Consider the following 24104-nt stretch of genomic DNA (forward strand, 5'->3'; position numbering starts at 1 on the left):
AAATTATTAGGAGATTGAACCCAGCAGTCATGGGAAGAGAGGCAGGTAACAGAGGAGAAAGACAGATGCTCACATGCACATCTATTGCTAATTAACCATTAACACTAACTGGAGTATCTGGAGAGAGCCTGTGCAGATCTGGGTAGACCATGCAAGTGCCCCGTTTTCAGAAAGGACCCAGGTGGCTGGATTTGAACCTAGAATCTTCTTGCTGTGTGGCAGAGCTGACTACTGCACCACAGTCAGTATATAACACTGACTATTTCTAACTTTCCTTTTGTGAAAACCAATTTGAGTCGAAGACCTTCAGAATGAGCGATGGCTCTGATGGTTTTTCCACTCATACTGTGTTACAGCAGCAGGATAAAGAATAAAAATAGTACATATGCAGTACTGCCACCACTGCATAGTGAGTGCATTATAGTATGAGAAATTTAATATTCAAATTGAAACTTTTCTTTGAAGTGGATCTTCATTGTTATTGCCATTACTAATTGGATCTCCTGAAGGGAGCCCGTCCCCTCCCCTGGTCCTGTCTGATGTTTCTTACTCTTCAAAGTGAGTTTATTCATCCCACTATCACCAGGTGCTTGCTCATGGGAGGTTATGTGACGGGGTTTTTCTAATTCAGCAACAACAGTTTCCTCAAGCCACTTTATGTAAATGCCATAGAATCATCATGTAATATCATTAACCAAAGCACAAACTTGTTTGGTTGAACTGAATGTTATTGAATGTCTTCATATCATATTTGCTCCATATAAGTCTTGTTTCTTCCATAAGAAACAAAGCAAAAATCAAACCTTTAATGGCACCAAATAATTTTGAAATCTCACTCCTCTTCGTGCGTCCCTTTATTGGCTTCCAGTGAAATTTTGAATGCATTTTCAAATGTTATAAATTAACCTCCTAGGACCTGGCATCCACATATGTGGACATCACATTTTGCATTAATAAGACCAAAATACTCAATTTTGCTCTACAAGGGCCTGATATCCACTTACGAGGACATTATACTGTTACTGTTCTATCGAAATTTTAAACAAATATCCTCATATGTGGCTGAGTTTTCTTACAAACAAAAATTGTGTAGAAAACAAAAAAATCTATCGATCATCCGAATCAGCCCAAATATCAAAGGGAAATTAAAAATGCATGCCGTGGAAGACTTCGGGTCTTCCACGGCAAAATATAAAACTCTACTTGGCCACACTCCTGTGTGTAGCAGAGCAACTGAGACCTTATTATAGCTTATTCCTTCTCTCCGATCATCTGGTCCGGGTCTATTAACCATGCTTTTCAGGCTTTGTCACCTGAACTTTGGAGCAGGCTTCCTCACTTCATCATTAGTTCATTTAAACAACTGCTAAATACAAATTTTTATAGGTTAGCGTGTCATTATTCATTTACCCTTTATTTTTGCCTATAGTTCAAACATGTGAACTACATACTGCCATATATGTGTGGAAGGGTCCATACTTGAGATGAGTAATATAAGAAAAGGGTCCAGTTTTGAACTACTGAATTAAAACATGAACAGTATGCTGACTATGCTAAAACACATGAGAAAGTTTCGCCTTAATGCTCTAGTTCCATTAACACAATGCTTTGTATTATTATTATTATTATTATATTCATTTTAATTTATTTATTGGATGAAAGGTTGTTTAGATGAGGATAAGGATGGACAGACTTCTCAAATGATTAGTAAGATGATCACAGCATTTATTTAGAAAAGCTTTCACTGTAAAATGACAGACACTGGATTTCACAATATTGAACAGACGAGTACACCATGTTTTCTTTTTTCTATGCTAGGATTTTGAGCAAAGTCATAGAAAGACACATCCACAATTACATTATGTTAAAGGCCTTCAATTTTAAAGAACATGAAAAAAAGAACATTTCTGTCTTAATATCAAACATGCATATAAGCCAGATGAAAAATTAGCTTTAGTTTACATAAGTTAGGAAATTAGTCGTCCCATCCTTGGCTATGATTGCAATTCAAGTAGACCAAATTAACAGGAATTTTTTTCAACTTTATTTTGCATTGCAATAGCCTTGATCACAGTCAGCATTAAGATAAACTATACTGCATACTAACCAAAATGTATTGGTCTAGTTTTGCATGAAACGCTATCAAATGATTAATGTGCTTGTATGATACAGTGTTTCTTTTTGGAAAAACGGTAATTAGGCTGCTTTGTGCATCACCGTTTATTTTTTTCCTCTAGATTTTTATTTTTTTTTTTGTATCATTGAAAAATGTGCTATATACAGTCAAGTCTGCCCGAAAGGAAGGCACCGCTCAGCTCCTCATGACCAAGAAGCATCTGTGATCAGCTGAAGATGTTGGCTTTCTTATGACAAAAACAAAGAGGCATTTGTACATGAACACTTCAAGAATGTAGGAAATTGTAACGACATAAACTGGCACAAAATGTTCTTTTGAAGGTGTGCTTAATGAGAAGTCCTCTGTGGACACTAAATGTTCAGTTTTATGGCACAGAAGTGACTTTAACTCATCTTATTTCACAGCTGCATGGCTCTTGGCTTCACTTTTGATTTTTCTGCATTCTTTCGATCATAAAATAGTTTCTAGTTGTTAAACAGCAGGTGGTTCAATCCCTGACAGCAGACATCGTTTTGTTTACTTAATTCTGTGTCTTTTAGGTCTATAGGTCTGCTACAGTGTATTTAAAATGCATTGCATTTGTGGTCTTCGAGTTCATTTCTTCAATGAATGATCATTTCGACAACATTTTTACTGCGTGTTTTTCTAGACACAGAACGTGACAGTTTTCCTTTTGGATTTTGAACTCAGGTGTAAGGTTTTGTAATCATTACAGTCATTTACCATCATGAATTTGTGTTGCTGCATCTCTGCAGATTAACATTTGTGCCATGGTTTACTGAAGCTGCTCATCCTGAAAGTAAAACACTTTGGCACTTTCTTATATTCCTAACTCTCTGCCCTCACTCTCTGATCATTTCTTTCCTCAGACTGTGGTGACAGACAGCAGGGGGTTATAGACTTTCTTCCCATCCGCAGACCTGGTTCCATGAGCCAGTAGCTCCTGTATAGTGATCCAATTGTCCAGGATTTTGCGACTCCGCTTCTTCATGCTCCTGCGGTGACACAACTCCAGGATTGAAGTTGGTTCTTGCTGTTGTTCGGTTCCCTGCTGTCCTCCTCCGCTGCTTCCCTGCTCCCTCTCACGCTCTCTCAGACAGTCGAGGCGGCTCTGCATCATGAACTCTCTGCGCCGCCGCTGCTCTCGGGCCTTCAGCAGCTGCTGCTTGCGTTCTTCTTTGCTCCAATAACGTCCCATTTTCATTTCGCTTACAGCGTCGTCGTCTGTTGTCATGCCGCTGCGCTCTTCTCTGATCTTCATGGCGCGTGCCTTCAGGAGGCGATCCCTCACAGGCCGCTTGGCCACGTAGCGCGTGCCATCGCTGCGAATCTTCACCTTCCACTCCATTCGAGGGGAGGCAGGCAGCAGTGGAGGAGACAGGGGTAAGGATGCAGCACCTGGGGCCTGGGTAACATCTTTGCATGTGCTACCCAAGCTCATTGGGCTTGCATCGCCTCCATTATCTATGATGCCCTCTTTGGGAGCATTTCTTAGTCCACCCAGCTGCTCAGAGGTGGAGGGGGACCTCAGCTGCATGCAGCTCAGGTAGCGTTGAGGCGGCTGTGTTTCAGTCTGACGGCGAGACAAATAAGGGCTGTTTTCTGCACTGCGTCCACCACCCCTGTCAGCCATTCCGTTAGCTTTGGGATTACGTCTCACTCCTCCATCTGAGCCCCTCCTGGTTCCCCCATCTCTGGACAGGGACCTAACCTTTGCACCAGGGCTGGAAGTCTTTGCTTCAGCCCCTCGCCTGTGAGCGTGGGGAGAATAGGGTTGGTTTAAGTTTTCTTGTATTCCGTCCCCTCTGGTTCCTCTCTCTCTCTGCCGAGTGGACGCTGGAGTCTGCATACCTGCTGAGTGAAGACACTCTCCTCCCTCCAGACTCTGTGTGGAATGTGAAGGGTACTGTTCATTGGCAAGAGGGGTACTCCTGCAACTTTCCCCTCCAGTGTTGTAGGCACTCGTGCTATCTTTGTCTGAGCGCTCCCTCTCGGGAAGCTCGTTGATATCTGAAAGAGCATGGTGACAGGATTCCTCGCTGACCAAAGTACCATTAATGTCCAAGCGTCCAGCTCCTGCTCCAGCCCCTACACTTGCCCCATTCTTTTCCTCTAGAGGCCAAGCCTTCAGGCATCGCTCCCTTAGCTGCTGCATTTTCTGTGCCCTCAGGATGTTGCGACACTTGAATTCCAAGTGGCGCAGTTCCTCTTCTAGGAGAGCCATCTCATGCTGTGTCAGACTTTCATTCCTGTTCACATCCAGTGAGACACCCCCTTCCTCTTGTGCTGGCCCCTGACCTCCCAGTAACGTTAGAGCATTACTGTTCTTTTCATAGTAACACTTGATTTCCAGCAGCTCTTTGTACCTCTCACACTCCTCCTCAGTCAGCCCAGGCATCATCATCCTCACAGGATCTGCCTTGTAGGGCCTTTCCAAACGTTCCCCCTGTTCCAAGCCGCCTCCATTAACAGATTCCAGACCTAAAAGGGAGTCCGTGCTAAACTGGAGGTCCTGGGAATGCAGCAAGGGTGGAGTTTCCCCTCGGCTGGAGAAAAATTTGCGCATGCTGCCTGGTGTGTTGGTTGCATTCGTATTGGAGGCACTAGTGTGGTCGTCTCCCAGAAGGTCATGCTCTGAAGACTCCTCATAGCGTGTGCTTTCATCTGTACGACCCACCCCACTGTCTAGCTCCTGGCTATTGCTCAGCACTGTCTGAAGCAAACTGGGGGAATCCCTGTTCAGTGAATGACTGTGGCTGGGTAGAACACCTGCAAAACCTCCAGGTCCTGCACCCAGAACAGAAGGGCTGTTCTTCACACTATGACAGCTGGCCAGGTGGACAGCATTGTCTAATGGCTCCAGCTCCAGCTCATCTGGATCCAGCTGGTTGTCATTCTAACAGGTAAAAGGTGTATCCAGCACCAGTTGATGATGGCAGTTGTTCGTTGTTGAAGAGACAAAAAACACAGGAAAATTATTCATTTGGAAGTTGGTCAAATCAAAGAATGGGTATCGTAAAAGTCAATGGTAAGTTTTTACATACAATATGAAATTCAGCAGGTATACGGTCATAATATGTTCATATTTCTTGATGGCAGTTAAAATCTGGGCAATGCCGTTCTGAATCACCTGGTGACTCGGTGACATGAGATCTGACTAAAGAGTATTCCACTAATCAAGTCAGGAAAAAAATGCAGCCTTGTGGAAATCATTAATGGACAAAAATGATATAATGACTGTATAATGGTTTTTACTTGAGCATCAACACAGACCTGTCAAAAATCCCTCCCAGGTTACAAGTAGACAGCTTTACATTTTTGAGACAGAACTGTGGAAATGTTTAGATCAATCACTAATAAATCAAGTGTATCATTATTTAACTTCAGAGGGTTTTGAGACAAGCCAGCATTTAACGTTTAATATTAACTATGTCAACTGTATAGTTGAGGTGGGTGATGGTATGGTTATGAACGATCTGACTAAGACAAAGCATGTGTAAAGGAAAGGAATGTCACAATTAAAATGGCATCGATGTAATACAGTAAAAAACAAAGAAAGAAACCCGACTCATGTCTACAAAAGAAAAATAATTTCCGTTTCGGCTGAGACATGTTTTCAGTATTTAAATAACCCAAAAGTCTGATAATAACAGTCTGATCAATGATTTAAGTTTAAATACTGGCCTAAATAAAGCTTACATAACGTCCTGACCAGTTTAGTTTCAGTCCCTTGATCTTAGAAAGAATAACCTTTTGAGAATAGCAAGGGTGTCGATTTGTGTGTATTTTACACAGACAGTGTAAGGTGAGTTTAAAGCAGCTTAACAACATCAAAGGTAGTAGACTGTGAAGGAGGCAGTTGCTTATTTATACGGGTAACAGACACAGGAAAACAAGATCCGTGACTCCAGTTCAGACTTACTCTCCTTTTAATCTGGCCTCCAACCAAAGGTGTACTTCAGCGGCTAAACTTTACTGCCTTTATGAACTTGCTGTTGAATTATTAGCCTTAAAATAGTGTTTTAGAGTTGAAAATACATGAAAAAAAAAAAAGAACCTTGAAAATTTGTGGAATTTTTGTGGAAATTTGGACCAATTTTTATCTTAGCAGTACTGATAAAAGCAGCTTTAATTTCGACTACAGTGGATGTCTGAACTGAGTCCTTTTGTGTCACTAGATGGAGCCAGTGGTCTGTAAGATTTTTACACTCAAAAATACATTTGATTTCCATTTACCAATATGTCTCTACAGAAAACAACAAACAAAAAATCTGAGAGGACTAGGTGCCAAAAAGAAAATAAAAGTGATTTGATGATATGTAAGTATCAGCATTAGTGGATGAGAGTGATCCAGTCTTTAGAAATTAATGAGAATTTAAATTCATAAAGAGGTGTTGTCTTTTCTAATCTGTTTAATTTGCAGACTTGATTGGCACCCCCTCAAAAGCTAATTAGTTATATTTCAAATACTTGGTCTCAAATTAGTAAACAATTCACTCCTCCTCCTCTTTGCCTAATTGGTTTGATTTGAATGTGAACTGCATGCAGACCGTGAGGCGAGCTATTGATTAGGTTCGTTTTCATTCTCATTCTTTGGCAAACCCCTTCAGTTCTCCTTCTTTCTCCCACAGGGCAACAGATCTCTTTAATCTCTGCTTGTGCATTTCCCTCTGATGATTCTCCCTCTCTCACTTGAATCCTAATGTGGGACAATGCCTTAGCAATATAAATCTTGTCAGCCTTTCACAGCCAGTGCTTGTGCTCTAAGACAAGGACGCATTTAAACAGAGGACAGGCTGTTTGTGTGTGTGTTTGGCTTAAACCATTTTAATGAGTGCCTTTTAAATCTGCACTAAAACTCAGACCGCATACAAATTTTTTGCTTTCTCACATATTTTGCCTGCCTCCATATGAAGCGCGTTCTTGTGAAGCTTTGCAATGAAAAATCCATTTGAGCGGGTCGACACGTGTTGTGGTTTTACAAGTAATTTGGCAGAGGTATGTTATTCAGGGCCGTCTGATGTGTGTTACAGTGCCCCCATATCTGCTGGAAGAGTGACCTTGAGTGAAACAAAGTGGTGCCACGTTAGCACTGCGAGTACAAGCACTATTTGTCTTTGTCTCTCCCTTCATGTTATCTGTGTTCTCATCGTGTTTTTGCACCCCTTTTCTTTTCTGCCTCCTGAAACACTAAAGCACAACGCCAAGTTATTCCTTTTGTTTTCTATCTCTTCTTTTATTTGTTCTTGTGTCTAAATTACCTTTCATTTTTGTAACTAAATGTTAATGTAATGTCTGTAGTATCACCTATATCCAAGCAAACAAATTTGCTGCTGCTCAAAAAGGGAGATAAAGGGAGAACAGTGCATTTTTCCGCTGGGTATTTTGACTGAATTTTGTAGCATTTTCCCCTAAAAACTGCATCTCCAATTTCCTCACCTCTATCTCGGGTCGTGCGAGAAGCAGGGATACATTAGTGCTGTCCTCTCTGGTGAGAATAGCTACCGCCTCCTCTCTGTTCTGGATGTCCACTCCATTTATCTGACAGTGAAAGGAGAGAATAATGTCAGATAATGTAAGAGCCTTAATACCAATGTTAGATTGAATTAAAGTGCACAGTTCAGGAAAATGGGTTTTTTTATTAAGCTACTGAAAAAAACCTCTCTGTAGTTTAATAGCATAGGAAATAATATTCAAGAAGAATTCATCTTAAATGTGGCGCTATTAGCAAATTCTTTTGAAATGAGGCACACAGGATGTGGTCCAGGGGGTTATCTAAGACTTCAGATTTAGGCATTAATATTACATAAAGTAATGGCATAGAAAAGGAACCTTAGCTTAGAAAACCTCTACCTGTAGTATTCGATCCCCTTTGCGGATACGACCATCCATTGCAGCTATACTGTTGGGGTTCACCTAAAACGATAACGGCTGGAATTATGAACAAATGGGAACTACTTTTTTGAACTACTGATAAAGTTTTAACATTCATGATACTGTCTTCACCTCGCCTACATAGATCCCAAGGTCCTCCTCCTCATCAGTTCTGTAACACACTGTCAGACCCAGTTTATCCTGCTGTCGAGACTTGTGCAACTCCACCTCCTGATGTAGTTAGAAGAAAGTTAACGAATGTCAGACAGGAAGTGGGGATCAGCTTTCTGTACTAGAGTTTTGAGGTAGCTAATAGGCTCTCACCTCATATTCCAGCTCATCCTGCCTGTCCACTTCATGCTGGTTGATGTCGAAGTAGTCTGTGGGGTCATAGTATACAGGCTCTATAAAGCTGAGGATGAGAAAATTCATGAAATATTTGAGTAATTGGGGCAGCTACCGACTTCAAATGTGTGAACAGAATGGCATGGGATAGCACAGCAGGTGAGTTCTGGTCTGATGGTTGGACATGCTGCAGAATCCAATTAAACTGCTCCCACTCACAGTTCATTGAGTAGATATGGTTCCAGGAGTGGAGGCAGAGGAGGGGATGGTGGCGGGTCGGGTGGGGGTGGAGCTCCACAGGGATGCTGGCTGCTCTTGCCCAGAGTCAACATATGCTGGAAGCTGATGTCTGTTTGGGTGCAGCTGTCCACACAGTCGGCCATGCCCATGGTCACTGGCACTTGGCCTCCAGGAGCTCCTGCTAAGCCCGCCCGTCTGCGGGCCCCCCTCCTCAGTATGCTGGATAGCACAGGGTCCCGTATGTCCAGGGTGGGATCCCCCGACAGACGTGTCAACTCCTTCCCATTCACCTGAAAAAAAACAACAACAACAAACATCACAATTCAATAGTGGAAGAGCAAAATGAGAGGAGGAAGAGGAATAAAATAAAATAATTCCAGGAAGAAGAAATAAGCTGTAGATTTTCCACAGCTGCAAAAAATAAACAGCAAGCAGAAATGACCAGAGACGGAATTTTAGTAAAAACCAAACCATAAAGATGCTGATATGAATGACAAGAAGTGGAGGAGAGGAAGATAGCAACTCATATCAGCAGTTAGATTAAATGGGCAAGGTTAGTTCACAGACGGAAATGAAGGAGGGGAAACTACAGATACCTAAAATAAAGCAAAACTGACACTAAGTTAGTGAACAGAAAACTCAAAACATACACTTGAGTGTCACAAAGCTAGTAGACTTCATACAGGGACATAGAAGCGTAAAAACAAGTTATATAAAAGGCTTCGACACATCACACCAAGCAACAGAGCAAAAAGCCGAATACTGAGACCTTCAATCGACCATCAGCGTCAAAAGAGCACAGCATGTTGCTTATGTGACCCTTCTGTGGAGAGAAAGAAAGCCATCAGGAAAATGGTGAAGTTAGAAAGTAATTACAACTGTGAATAGATGGAAAATGGAAAGGGGTCACTGAGAACTTTTTTTTTCTTATAATGGAGCGGACCAAAGGTAATGGCAGAGAAAAATCGCATATTAAGCTTCAACATTGACAAATATCAAATGGAGTGTCCTCAGTACGTTAGTCATTCTGGTCTGCAAAACACTTTTATCTTTCGCCTGTGCAAAATAAAGGTGATTCCTCTCTGCATAAATCTTTCAATCTGGAAAACATAGTTTCATTTTCCTTCTTTTTACAGAAGAGTGGGAAATGAAACTGAAAACCTTCGTAACATAATTTTTTGCCAGCAAATTACACTTTCAGAATTTTGATCGGGAAAACATTTATATCTATGTTTCATAGGTATTTCAGATATTTTATTAAGCATACTTTTATGTTCTTAAACAGACCCAAATATACGCCACAGTATACTGCTCCTGCTTGTGTATGTTTTGATTCACTTGTGCTGTTTTAATATCCTTTGGCTTTTGAAACTTCTCCTTTCTGTCCATGTACTGTTCGAACAGCAAAGCGGAGAGAGGGCATTAAAAATGTAAGATTATTGAAAATACAACTGGAGAAAAAAATGAAACAGTACAAGGATTTTGCCTTCAAGGTGACTTAAAGCAAAACAATCCTTATCATACCAAGCAGTGCTTTGCACAAACCTAAGGGAGAAAGATTCATTCAGTATTCAGGCTAAACTGGCTTGACTACCACCACAGAATGAAATGTTATGTATTTTATACATTCAGCTTTCCCACAACATGTGATTTCAGTACTCTTTTATTATAACAATAGCCCTAATTTCTTCAATATTTTAGTTGACGAACAACTAATTATAGGTAACATTATACTCAGTGGTTTATTTCTAATTTGCAATTATAGTACTGTGCAAAATTCTTGAGTCACTCCTCATTTCTTTGTTTGGTAGGAAAATTGAAATAGCTGCAGGATTTATTGGAAGATGCTTGTATTAAAATACAGTATATGAGGAAAAACATAATTTGCACAATTCTAATGAGACTGAAAGCCACCATTTAGTCTGACCACTTTTATTCTTCAACACAGACTTAACTCTCTTAAGCAATATTTCATGTATATCTGAGTAAATGTAAGTAGTCTTCAGCAATAGTTCTCCATGCTTCTTCAAAGAGATTCGTTGGATGGAATGCCGTAGTCGTACTCCTTCAGTAATTTTGAGATCCAAGGATAGTGTCCCATTGTGTTTTTCTATCTAAGTGTGCTTTTATTGGTTGGCATTGTGTTTGGGATCATTATCATGATGAAATGATCAATTTAACAAAAATAAACTACAAGAAACTCTGGATCTTTACAAGATAAATATAAATAAAGGTGGCATGGCTCTAGACGTTTGCATGGTATTGCATGCTAGCATGGAAGCTAACAATAGCTTTAAGCTAACTAGCTATTGAAAATTATGTATAAAATATATATTGTATATAAAAGATGGATATAGCTTCAGACTATACTACCGTGAAGTGCATTTCTGCAAGTACTTTAGCTTTACTGTATACTTCTAATATCTAGTAATCTTTTGAAAATGATTAAAAAAACAACAAGGGAGTGTGTCATGTTACCAATTAGCAGAATGCTAGCAATTTATAATGAAAAACCATTTTCCCTGTGAGAAAAACTAAAAGACATAAGTGTATTTCAGTTCTGGCATATTATTACTAGTGCATTTGTGAAAACTAAAAACTACAGGCCCTTTGGTCCAGAAGCAGGACTGAATAATTGTTTTAGGTGTTTAGCTTCATTTTCAGTTTGTGGTCATGATTGCTATTTTTAAGTCTGAATACAGTGATTTTGGTTTTATATATTATGGCCTCAATTAGAGTCAAATGGGAGACTAAAGCTGGGTTTCTGATGAACCTATACTAATTAAGCTAAACAGCAAGCCTCCGCTGGCACTAATAGATTGCTGGTTTATCAGTCAGATCACCCCCTTGCTCATTATGTCGCATTTCAAGACACTCCAAGATGACAAACACAGGATGCTGTAACAGTGGATTTGTTCATCTTTTTTATGCAGTCCGTTAAGGATAAGGATCAGAATATTATCATTGCTTCAACAACTGGGGCCTCATAGAGCCAATGCGTCACACGTTTGTAAATTTCAATCTAAAATACCATTAATTTAAAGACATTTACATCACATGTAGATGAATTTAATTTTCTTGGTGTCATTCCGTATGAGAGACAGCAAAATGAAGATGTGTGCATACCAATGTTACTGAGCCAGACAGCCTTGGTATAATTTCATTCTTGTTGTACACAGTCACTGACCTTGGCTGTCTGCGACTCGCCACATCTTTACCACTCTGCTTCATGTGCCCACTCCCTCTTTCAAATCTTGTCCCCTTCCAGTAATTGCATGTCAAATCAATGTTCCCCTGTGCAGCCAAGCACAAAAACTTTCTTGCCGCACTGGGCTCCTGTTCCCCACACTTTTTTTCTTCCCCACATTGGTTCTCCCACATACTCCTACAGCAACTGCATCTCCATCCCTTGGGGTCTACCTTTCGTGTTTTTCCATAGCATCAAATTCCTTTCTGTTCTCTGCATCTAAAGCCATGTCCTCTCCTGCTTCTTCTCTCTCCAGTTTTCTCCAGGCTCTGCATTTATTTTGCCATGCTGCCTCAGCAGTTCTGTCTGCTCTGTCCCTTCCCTCGAGATAGCAATTCGCACTCCTCTATTTCCATCTATTTCTGCTGGTACACCTTCCTCTCACTAATGTTCCTCCATAAATCTTGCTGCCTTTCTTAATGAGGTTCTTCACTACAAATAAGACACTTCCTCCCTGCATGACCGACTAGTGATGAAGGAATTAACAATCTACAATTTGTGTGTTTTGTATTATGTTTGTTGCAACACTCAACTCATTATCTATTTTTCACTGTAGGACATTTCTATTGTTCCTGTGCTGTATGCCCTTCACGATCAGAGAGAGGCTATTAGAAGTCAGCTCCATGGTCATGAGTGACAGGTATGAATACTGATAGAAGGGGTAAAAGGGGGCTTTCTCATTTATTATCAATGAGAGGTGCTGAGATTGCTTTTAAGATGACTTCATGCGGGGTAAACGTTGTTGTGTGTTAGGCAGCTTTTCAGATCCGACTTGATGGACAATCCATTACACTCTTTCCAAATGCTGTACTCTATTTTCTCTGGGTTACTGGGTCATTATGTACATTTGCGGTTTAGAAGCTAAACTATGCATTCACAAAAAAATAAAATGTAAAAAACAAAAGCTGCTGTTGCTCACCCATCCCCAGGCTCCTTGTGTAGTTTATTTACATTTAAAATTATATTAAAATTCAGAAAAAACAGTCTCCGAGATTCACAGCAGGGGGCTGGCAGTGGTGGTATCTACGGTGGCTGTGAAGTGGAGGGTGGGGATGTTGTGGATAGAGATGAAAGAGAGGCTGAGTTCAAAGTGTAGACGGAGAAAGCAAAGCATACGAGACATAAGGAGCGGAAAGGAGGTGAAGAGAGGTGTAATGATGATGGAGAGATGTAGAAAACAAGCTTTCAAGAATTGGCCGGGTAAATGTAAACAGAGAGAGAGCCTGACACTGCGATCGAGACTTGCATGTAAACACACACACACAATGGAGCTTACGGGGAATTACTAAGTGGTTGATGCATAATTAGTTTTTATCCGAGAGCCCTTTAAAGAGCAAATTAATCCCATGTGCGGTACAACAGGCTGAGATGAAAAAGAAGGGGGAAGGCAATGACTCACTACACAATAATGCACATTATCTCACACATAGTCTTCATTGTAGGTTAAAAAACCCCTACACAAATAAGATCAATCTTAATCTAAAGTGCAGCCTTTAAGCTTTTCTTCTCAGCATCAACAAATGTTTTTCCAAGCTTGTGTTCATTTGCATTTCCATAGTGTTTATGCAGGAGCATGCATGAACGATACCTGCACCAACCACCCCCGACTTATTGAATTCTGACTTGTTTGGTAATTGATTTTTCTCATCCTCCCATGCTTTGAAAGCTGCACCAGTCACCTCAGAAAATCAATTAATCTGGAGACAGAGCTGACCTACTCCAGATATAACCCCGATTGTTTGATATCACCGAGCTAATTTAAGTAGACAAGCCTGGAGTGGTTGTCTTATTATAAAGTGATAACACTGAGAAGATATCGATTTGACAAAGTATTCACACATTGATCATCGCAAGGATAAGCAGAAGAGAATGGATGGATTCACAAATTGCTTTAAATGCTTAGGTAGATACATAGATTGGGCATAGACAAACACACCTTTGGCATTACAGACAGCTGACACTTGAGAAGGTAACAAACAGTCTGTCAGGCAGTCTATTTAACTCCTTTAAATTACCTGTTTGTCTTTTCCTTTTTGCTCCAGTTGATGCTTCAATTATTTCTAACACATTGTTAGGGTTACATAGAAACACAGTCATACTGATGCCAAGAAGGTTATGTGATCGTTCGGTTTATCTGTTAGTTTGCACAATTACTCATGAAAATCTTATCACAGCTGGGACCCAACTTAGAAGTGATTAACTTTTGGAAATGATCCATATCCGAATCTGGATCTGGATTGCCACTGTGAGATAGGCCAAATTGGACATTTTCCACACACCAGTTTCATGATTACTAATACAGAAAATGTGTAACTGTGATATTTAAAAGCTGAAATGCCATCTAATAAATAAATAACATGGAAATGATTCCAGTCATTCATCTATTATTCTGATATTATTCTAAATAACTGAGTGACTGTATGGGTATTGTTAAAGACTGTCTCCTGCAATTGTATTTTGTGTTTAATTGACCAGAAAACACCAGAATTTGACTGATATCATTATTTTCTTTTCTTTCGACATTGCAGTAACATCATTATCACGGTCACTGAACTGATACTGATATTGTCAATCATCGCAGTCCTGATTTCTTGTCATTTTTTCACAAATACATATCAAATTAAAATAAGAAAAATCGAGACACATCATTTTGATTATCTTAAGAAAAAATGACAGGCTTAGAGGGATCCAGTTATTCTTGTTGATCCAGGGACTAAACCCATTTGTGGGAAGGAGGGAACTGACAGTCTTGGCAGAAAAATGCACTCTCCATCTGCTCATTTTGATGTATTTGTCAATATCTTTAGCTCCTCCTGTGAACAGGATGTTGGTGTATAAACATATAACGAATGGCTATATGAGACAACTGAGTTTAAATTGTTTAGGTAGGATTTATAGAAGCAGCACTTCACCTTATATTTGACTACTTTATAATGTGCTGTAAACAATTTCTCGCCAGTTTTAAGATGTTAGATAGAATAAAATAGTATTTTAACCAATTCAATTAAAGTATTTATAGGAAAAGGTGTAAATAAAGAAAAATTATATAATCGGTGAATGATATCATAACTCCAATATGATAGCACTGCAGTACAGCATGCTGTTGAAATACTTCTGTAGTAAATCATGTTACAGTATACTGTCAGATGTGTCTTTATTCTGTCCACATGTGCCAGCATGCGGCTGCCTTTGTCATTCACACACACCGGGGTGCACCGGCTGGGTGTGATTGCCTCTGTGCACTTATCCAGCTTTATCAGCTGGTCATTGGTATGTATCGATTCTGATGTGTTTGCTTCTTGCCAGTGTCAGCATGTTTCTTCTTGTCACCGTGAATGAAAGCACATCAGGTCCGTTTAATGACGCGGGTTGCCATGGAAACAGCCTCCTGCTTTACAGTGACGGGAGAGGAAAAGATGGGAGCGGCTGAAGGGCTCAGAGGGGAGGAATAGGTTTGCTGAGTGTGTGGATCAGGTACTCTGTAAAATGTATGTAAAATAAAATGCTGCTTAAAAAATGGTTGGTAATATTCATATCTGCCTGCAGCTCTGCGATTCATCAAGTGAACCGAAATATTTCTTCTTACTTGTGGCTGTAGGACGCAGTATTGATTAGAAACATGCCAATGGGTGTGTACCAACCACCAGTATGCAGCGTATGTGTAGCAGAGGCCCAATGTATAATGCATGAGTTTTATTCCTTTGGCAAGAGAAGCAAGTGTTTTGATATAGTCAGATTTAACAGGCTGGTTTTAGAGCGCGATGTAGCTGTAAGCTGTTTAACGCTGTATTTATTGTCTAAAGACAGACTCAGTTACTCAGTAGACTGCATCTAATTTGAAGGTATAATTATACATGTTAGTTAAGGAAAACAGCTCAAAGCCGCTTCCCTCTAAAGGGAAAATGAATAGCGTGGAAAGCCAGGAAATGTGGGGTGCAAGTGTAATTATGTTTCTCTTTTATGATGTTTTTTTTAATGATTAAGTGCCGTGTACCTCAATTTTTTGCTTGGCGTGATCTTTGGATTATTCAGCCATCTGCACAGCAAGATTTGCTTTTTCAGTTATCGTTACCGTAAAATAACCTTGATTGAATTTTGTGTAGAGAAGCAGGTTTCTGATCACCTTCCTGTTGCTTTTTTTTGCTTCTTAAGTGTTTTACTTTTTTTTTTTTTTTTAGCAGTTTAGCACAAACCAGCTCGTGCTTCTTTTATGAGACTTCTAGTGTTCATAATATTCTGATTGCACTTGTAGCGATCAGCCTCTCTAAGCCAAGGGCTTTGGCTCCGCTTTGATACCCCATCTGCGTTCGCTCTCTTGTCTCATACTTGTTTTTCATGTTTAATAGACCACACTGTATGTAGTCTTGCTGTCTCACCACCTCAATACTTTTGGGTGCAGAGAAAGCATCTTTCTCTGCAACATGACAAGTCTTCTGCCTGCTCCAAATCATACACCCTATTTTCACGGCTGTCACTCTTCACTCCACTCCTCACCACACCCGTCTGGAAGGCACGTGCAGGTGTCTGATCAAGCTGAATGGACTCTGGGATGACAAACCTTGACAGATGCCTATGTCTGACACAACCCTCGAGTACAGTTGACTTCACAATCACCCGATTAATGAAATTATGTGTTTTCTACTTGCCACAATGCTGACCTGCATGCAGTCAGTGTCGTTATTGCTGACTCTTGTTAGGTAAGGTCACTGATTGTGGAATGATCCACCCATGCTCTGAATTTATGATCACATACCAAACTGTGCACGCTACCTCATCACCCCTCACCCTCCACCCTGGGGATTTGTGAAGTCACTCAAACCTCTATATTCGCCCCTGCTCCCTGAAGTGTTCAAATCAATTACTTTTGACATCTAAGGACAAGCAGCGGGGAGAAAAGACAGTCAGGCTTTCCCAGACGCTTTCATTCACATGCTTGGACTCCCTCTTTGACACATAACTGTGCTTCTGTTTGGGCTCTCTTCCTGTTTTCCTCTCTCTTGGCATTGCCTTTGGCACCAGATGCAACTCAGTTAACTGGCTTACACCCCGACTTCAGCAGGCAATAGAGTTTCAGCTGAGGCTTCTGGTGCCACAGATACTACAAGTGTTGCACTCCATAGCTATGTGTGCCGAGCATTTTTCATGCTTAGTAAGCATGGGACCTCTTTTCGGTCACCGCATGCATCACGGCGTTGCGGAGCAGCAGCTTCTTTTAGGCACTGCACAGCCAGATGAGCTTACTCACATTCAGTCTGTGGTCCCAGTTGGCAGGTGGTGCTGAAGCTGTAACCGTGGCAACCCCTCTCTCTCACAACACTTTAGCCCAGTTTAACAACCCATCCATCCTCATGCCTCTGTGGCTCTGCACCACAAGGCTACTTTGTCTGTGCCAGCCTATCTCTCCATCTCATGCAGTGGTACCCTGTTCTCTCAGATCATATCATCGTAATCACTGTGAAGTACCATTATCATAATTATCAGTATTATTGTCACTAGATGACTATTCCAATACATCAATTAGCAGGCTTGTTCAAGAGGTACTAGGCTAATTTATACATGTATAAAAATCCATAAAACGGAGGAGAGAAGAAAAAGCAGGTTATGACTTTGAGTTTGCATCAGTCGGGCTGATTCACGTAATTAACTTTATTTATTGATGTTTATTTGCAACTAGTTTTATTCATTTCTTTATTTGTCAAGGACAAATAGCCTTTTATAGCACATACCATGACTTACAGTGTAACTTCACAACTGTTATCTTGTAATTTTCCTGCATTCAGCTTATCATTTCCAGCACTGAAAAAACTTACAAGTAGGTAAATGAGAAAAGGAGGGTAACAGTTGAAGGTTTTAAACAAATTCTATTTAGAAGTAATGAGTATAATCAGACAATTTTTAAAGAACGTGGGAAAACATATGAGGAAGATACAAATTATACTGCAGGAGGAAAAAAAACTATTTATTAAATACGAGCTGATTTTCATCTGCAGTACCTGGACAGGTAAACACACTTTTTTGGAAAGTTATTAAATAAAAATGCATAGATACAAATCTGTGTAGCTGTATTTTATAACAATTAATTTGAATATACTTACATAGCCTAAAAAGCCCGAATAGGCTCCTGATCTTTCCCCACTCAGAAACACAGAGACATTGTAAGATCTTAATATATTAGGTACACACACACCCTATATTCATTAATCACATTATGACCCGATCAATATAACCAATATAAATCAGGTTGGTGAAGGAAGAAATGGTGATGTGGTGCTAACGTTGTGTTTTGATTTACTAATTAGAGATATTTATTATCCTTTACATTTGCTTCAGTTTAAATAACTGTGGCCAACATGTCATTAACATCTTTCTATGCACATAATTTAGAGCTAATGTCATGAGCTGACTCTATGGATTTTATTTTTGTTGTTTTAATCAGCGTGGCTCATTTATGCAAAATTTATTTGGGATTCAAAACAGTTTTTTGTGTTGTTTTTTTGGGTGTGTAAATGGTTTAGTTAAATTGTTGGCAAGAAATGTTGAGCGTCTGCTGATTTCTGAGAAAGGTGGTTGTGACCTGTGCAGCAGCTTCACTATAAGGAAAATAACAAGTTGGGAGAGAATAACAAAGAATACTTTGGGGACACACGCAAACACTTCCGCTTGAAGACTCACGAAGAAAGAAATTCAAGAAAGTCAAAGGACAAAGAGAGGAGAGGAGACAGACAGCTCACCTGGAACATGACCCTGTATTGTTCCTCAGGTTTTTGGACCACACACATGTTGCACCCCATCGTGGCTGTGCGGGTCCCACAACTGCCCCAGATGACCAACGCTCACACCAGGATTCTTTGTGCGGTCTTTGTCTATGGCAGTGGGAGAGCCCCACCCTCATTCGCAGGGTTGTCCTCAGAGTAACACACAACACATCCCTGGCTGGGAAGAACACAGTTTAATTGGCTGTGTCACTGTTCGCTTCTCTTCCGTGCTGTTTGCAGCTCAAGTGTTGTAATCCAGAGTAAATTTAAACGTGGAGATAGTTTCAGAGCAGCGAGCCCACGTGTTAGTTTCTGTTTCCATGGCAAGCAGAAATGTGTCTTGTTTAAGTTTGTGTGCTTGTTGTAGATCAGGAAGGATTTTTGGCTGGATCTGTGGAAAAGATGTGCTTCAAGAGTCCTGCTGGTTTGTGTGTCATTCAGTAGATCAGGCATAAAATGTTGTGCTTATCCAGTAACTTTTCAAAAACGATCACACGGAAAGCTTGCTGTAAATTGCTACAGTGGCTTTTTAGTTTGAAAAACTGCACTAAAAGATAAAGTTTTCCCAGAAGAACTCTCGCTGAACTCTCCCACGCTGTTCCTGAGTCTTTTTCACTCAAAGAACTAAACTTCCAAAAAGCACATTTTCAAAAATGCTCTTTGAGCCCGTTAGATGCAAACAATGCAGCTATCAAAGAATTTGTCTCAGTTTTGTTTTTTCCTTCTGCTATCATCGCTGCCACTTGGAGCTTCCCATCTACTACACTCTTTCTCTCTTTCCAGGACTGCTGAGTGTGGCTGCTGAGATAATTTAGCCTCCTCAGTGTCTTTTTAGAACCCTCTTTACCTATTCTGATCCTCCACTTAACGATCAATGCGTGTTTAAAGTAATTTCATAATTTAAATCTATTGAAATGCACAGAGTAGGGAGGTGGGGCAGGTTGGGTGGTGCCCGTTATGCCAGTAGCCTGGATCTCTAAGCCCTTGCTGTGCAGCTAAGATAAGCTGCATGCCACAGACAACAACCTAAAGACAAGCACACCTACAGACACATCAAGACAGGAAACAAGACACGATTCTTTCAACTACAAGCTTTACTGCACGGAGGGAGTGCCAATTTTCCTGTAACTATCAGCAAAACTGTCATTTTTCAGAAAGCTTCTCCAAACAATACAAACAAATAAAACATACAGAAACTGTAAAGTTTGCAGATTGTTACAGCAAATTGCAGCATTTATCTGATCTGTTGTCAGAAGTCATGACCAGTTATTAACCACTCATATTCAGCTAAACCATACTCAGGACTATACCTAACTGCTCATGGGTTGGACCCACTGATTGATTATAATTACTGACACCTCCTATCCAGTCTGTGTTGGGAAATCAATACAAAACTGATTCATTGATCAGCTGGATTTTGTGCTGGGTGGGTTGTTGTTGAGCTCAAGGTTCTTTATGACAAGTACCACCAATGTTCATCCTACATATCCAATTAATTCATTTAGAAAGGCACCTTATTTCTTAGGAATTTGCAGACATGCTCTGCACTGTTACTAATTCTGATGCTTTACTTTTAACTCTTCAAATAAAGCTGTTGTAAACTGTCTCACTGAATTTAAATATGAATTGAAATTCCCGTTTGCTTTAGGATTAGCCTCAGTCTGCCTCCTTCAAAGAAAACTAGAATTAGAATATGCCATATTCCTGTCTCCTCCTTTGCCCTTTAAGTGTCATCATATTACTCAGAGCATTATCATTAATCCTCCAGCAAGAGGTCATAGTTTGAAAGTCTTGTCTCAAAGTACCATCGCGCTGTCTGCTGCCAGTGACAAGGTGTTACAGCTGCTAATCTTTATTCAAGGTCTGCTACACCTGTATTCTTTCCAGAGGCTGTGTAATCCCAAACTCCACACACACACACCAAGTGGCATCCTCACTCACACAAGCACAGAGGAAAGCTAAATACACTCAATGAACCGCATGATAACTTGGGAGAAACAACCTGATAGTCGAACTCTCGAGATCAGACGGCCAATCAACCTATAGTGAAGTGCTAGACAGGCTCAGCAGGCAAGCCAGTTCCAACTGTCACCCAGTCTTTCCACCTCCTGCTCAGCATCATCATCTACCTCTACCTGAGTGTCAGTCCTACATGATTGTTGCAGTTGAGTGTTTAGGATGTTTCCCAGCCTGCCATGCTTTCAGAATAAAATATGGCATGGCACGCTGTGACAAACGCAGCCTTTCTGTTAGAGTGGTGGGTGTAAAAATATATGTCCTGTGCTTGTGTCAAAGTTAGTCCATCTTCAGTGTGCTGCAGGAAATTCAAGAACATCAGTCAGTAAGTCCATTTTAATCCTTCTTTTGTCCACTGGTCTTTCCCTTTGAAACATCCACTGGAGGATATTTATTTGTAAGAAAAGAAATAAAAACCATGGCGAGTATTCCGGGTGGTTAGAGTGTTGTGCAGAGTGCAGCGCTAGTCTCAGGTCAGTGATACATCACCGTCAGCAGCCTCACAAGATGAGAGAAATCATTAAAGGCTGATTGGAGGATACTTCTTGGCGTCTCCCCCTGGGCAAGACGATAAATGCACCCCCCCACTGCAGTGGAGGGGGAGAAACAAAAGGCGGTTGTTCCCCAGCGGTGAAGGAGCTTACTGATCTGCACGTCGCACTACTACTAAAACTGCATCTTCTGGTTTTACACTGTATAATCTCTTTCTTCCTCTGTCTCTCCCCCACCCTCTTTCTCTCCATATCCAGGGCTGGGCCACTGCTCTCTTTTCCAGTCCCCCATAATTTTTACCCACACCTCATTTGCTACCCTCTCCCTCCTCCTTACACTCTCCTCTCCCCTGCCTCTCTTGGTCTGCTTGTCTGCAGGCAAGAGAGCAAGCACTAGAAAGTCTATGCGCTCTGTTTCGGCAGGACAGGACAAGATAACGAGCAACGCCACATAAAAGTGAATGAAATATCAAGATTTTCATGCACTGTACTACCAAGATGTGCAAGAAAAGTGTGGAATCGGTTCATTTAAGCAATTCAGTGTCAACCCTTGTTGAGATGTATCAGAAAGAAAAAGGATGATTGCACTTTTTCATTCCAATAAAAATGCCCAGAGCAGGTAGAGAGCTGATGACTGGCTGTGCATTTAGATGAGGTTCTGTGCTGCCACAAAGAAGGAGGGAAGCGAAACAGGGGGGTGGAAAAGAAGAAAAACAAGTGAATAACAGGTGTGACAGGATAAATCGAAAGATATGGAAGAAAGCCAAGATAGAAAATGCAAATGACTGTGTGGGAGATCACTGGTGAAGTGGAGAAGGGGTGGAAACAAGGGGTTTCTGCAGTAATCAAAATGACCTGCTGAGGGGAGGGTGAGGCGGAGGCATATGGAGATGTTTCATTTTAACTATCTGCACAGCCTGGGAGATATTTGTGGGTACAATTCCTTCTCCCTAGTTTTCCCTGTGGAGTTCTGTGCTCACACTCAGAACACCACTTATTTTCTATTTAGAAAGGCTTTAGTGGCACCTTTGCTGCAGCGCCAATGCCAAGTACCACAAGGCTGGAAAAGTGAGACGCTCCATGGGACAAGAATGACATGCTGCCATACTCAGATTAGCCTTTTAATTTTCTGCCTGCCACTTTTCTGTTTTTCCATCTTTATATGTGTGAATCCTCTCTAATACATCACACATAGACCCTTATTAACTGCCATTTAATTAAGACCACCCTTTTGTCAACATCTAGTCCTGTGCCACTTAGTTTGTTTTTATCTGCTGCTCTCTCTCTCCCTCTTTGTGTCTCTCTCACACACATTCAGCCTCCCCTTTGTGTGTGTTATTCGCTGTAAGCCAGTCTGAAACAGGATTTCATGGTGGCTGTGTCTGGTTCAACAGGCTTACATGTATTTTGCTGCATAGCCAGTAATACCGAATGCACCCCACACACTTAGCAGTACTCACAGGAAACACACACACACGCCGATCTCGTCGTCTTGTTATCTGTTGCGCTCATGTGCATCATTCAGCCCCAATCTGTCCGCTTTAGATCTTCATCTCAATACAAAATGTCAGAGTGTTATCTTATTATCCTCTGAAATATCAACTGTCCGTTCCACAAGGAAGAGAAAAGTAGAGAGCATCGCATTTAAACGGACAGATCTGGCTCGCATTATGATCTGTCTCCAGCTTAAATACCAGTGGTTGTCATTTCACATTACCCACCACTGCTTCTTTCATTCCCACCTGAACAAAGGGGACGTAGCCTGCAGGTCGCCGCCCTTCTCTATCTCCACTCAACTTCACCTTTGTCCTGACATTTTTTTAAAAAGGGCATTTTTAAATGGAAAAGCTTAAAAGCATTTAAATCCTTTTTGGTAGTCCTCTATGGGAGCTGCGTTGGCGTAATTTATCAGCATTTAGCATGTAATTCTTTTCCTTTTAAGTTGTCATTTCAATACATAAAAAACTTGGTGGTTCTTAAAGGTGCGGTGAGACAAGATAATGACAATTACTGGTTTAAAAGAAAGGAAAAAAATATACTGCTAAAAGTATTTTTAAATAATGAGTACCTTTGGAGAAATTTAAAAGAAAGGAGATGCAAATTATTTTCTAATGTGAAGTGCTTCACTTTTTTTCTTTTTTGTGTGTTTCTGGCACATTCCGCATTGCTAAAATGAACAAGAGAGATGAATTGGGAGCTTTTGTTTTGCAAAAATGTTAATGGCAAACACTCAGGAATAGCAAGGTAACAACAGCAGTGAATTTCAGACGCAGCAAAGAAGTTTTTTTAAGGGAGAACGAGACATAAAAGAGTAGAGAAAAGGGAATAATCGCAGGGAGATAAAAGAAGAGGGGAACAGAAATATGTAAAAATGAAAGAAAAAAGAGAAATTGCATTCCCACTGAGGCCTTCCTTTTCTTTATCGTGAGGCAAAAGGCAGCAGAGCAATGGAATACTGGCAGAATTTTAACCATGTTCTCATTATTTATTTACTGCTCTGAGGAGCACAGCACCAGTACACAAGCTGCAAAAGAACCACAGTTTAAGGGTCTTTTGTTTGGGTTTTTGCACATATATATTATATACATATATATATATGTATACGTGTATGTGTGTGTGTGTGTGTGTGCACATGCATATGTGTTTATGACTCCGCTGTCACATCATAGGACTGTGATTGGTAGGTAGTAAAAAATGACCCTTGCAGCAGCTTCATTCACATTCCACAGAGGTTACTGAGTGTGAAAGCTATTTCACAGAGGAAGCAGTGAGGGCCAGGTGCCACAAAGAAGCACTGCGATGGCATGAGATGGGGGCTTAGATAGACTGTGAGGAGACAGAGAAATGAAAGAATGATGGAAAGGGAAAATGAAAGAAGAGGCTCTGTGTCTAATCTTATTTGAGTGAACGAAACTTTGGCCTTCAGAAACACAGAGAAAGCCATATATACCAGAAACTTTCAGCTCTGCATGTTGTGATTTGAGTTTTACGCTGGATGC

General features: G+C 40.7%; 1 protein-coding gene across 2 annotated transcripts; it reads right to left on the reverse strand.

The window, feature by feature from the left end:
• Window positions 1-1725: 1725 nt before the first annotated feature.
• Window positions 1726-21219, reverse strand: LOC308407006 (PDZ domain-containing protein 4-like). 2 transcript variants are annotated; one of them, XM_080898372.1, is made up of 8 exons: window positions 18575-21219; window positions 9366-9419; window positions 8576-8886; window positions 8336-8423; window positions 8144-8242; window positions 7991-8053; window positions 7577-7678; window positions 1726-5033 (listed from the first exon to the last, which is right to left on the reverse strand). In XM_080898372.1, exons 1-8 carry the CDS (start codon window positions 18632-18634, stop codon window positions 3003-3005), a joined length of 2808 nt encoding a protein of 935 aa, XP_080754498.1. In that variant the 5' UTR covers window positions 18635-21219; the 3' UTR covers window positions 1726-3002. The 2 variants fall into 2 exon arrangements, with proteins under 2 accessions (XP_080754498.1, XP_080754499.1); XM_080898373.1 differs by lacking the exon at window positions 9366-9419.
• Between the last annotated feature and the right edge of the window lie 2885 nt (window positions 21220-24104).

Source organism: Rhamphochromis sp. 'chilingali', assembly GCF_963969265.1.
Source record: "Rhamphochromis sp. 'chilingali' genome assembly, chromosome: 12".
Lineage (NCBI taxonomy): Eukaryota > Metazoa > Chordata > Actinopteri > Cichliformes > Cichlidae > Rhamphochromis > Rhamphochromis sp. 'chilingali'.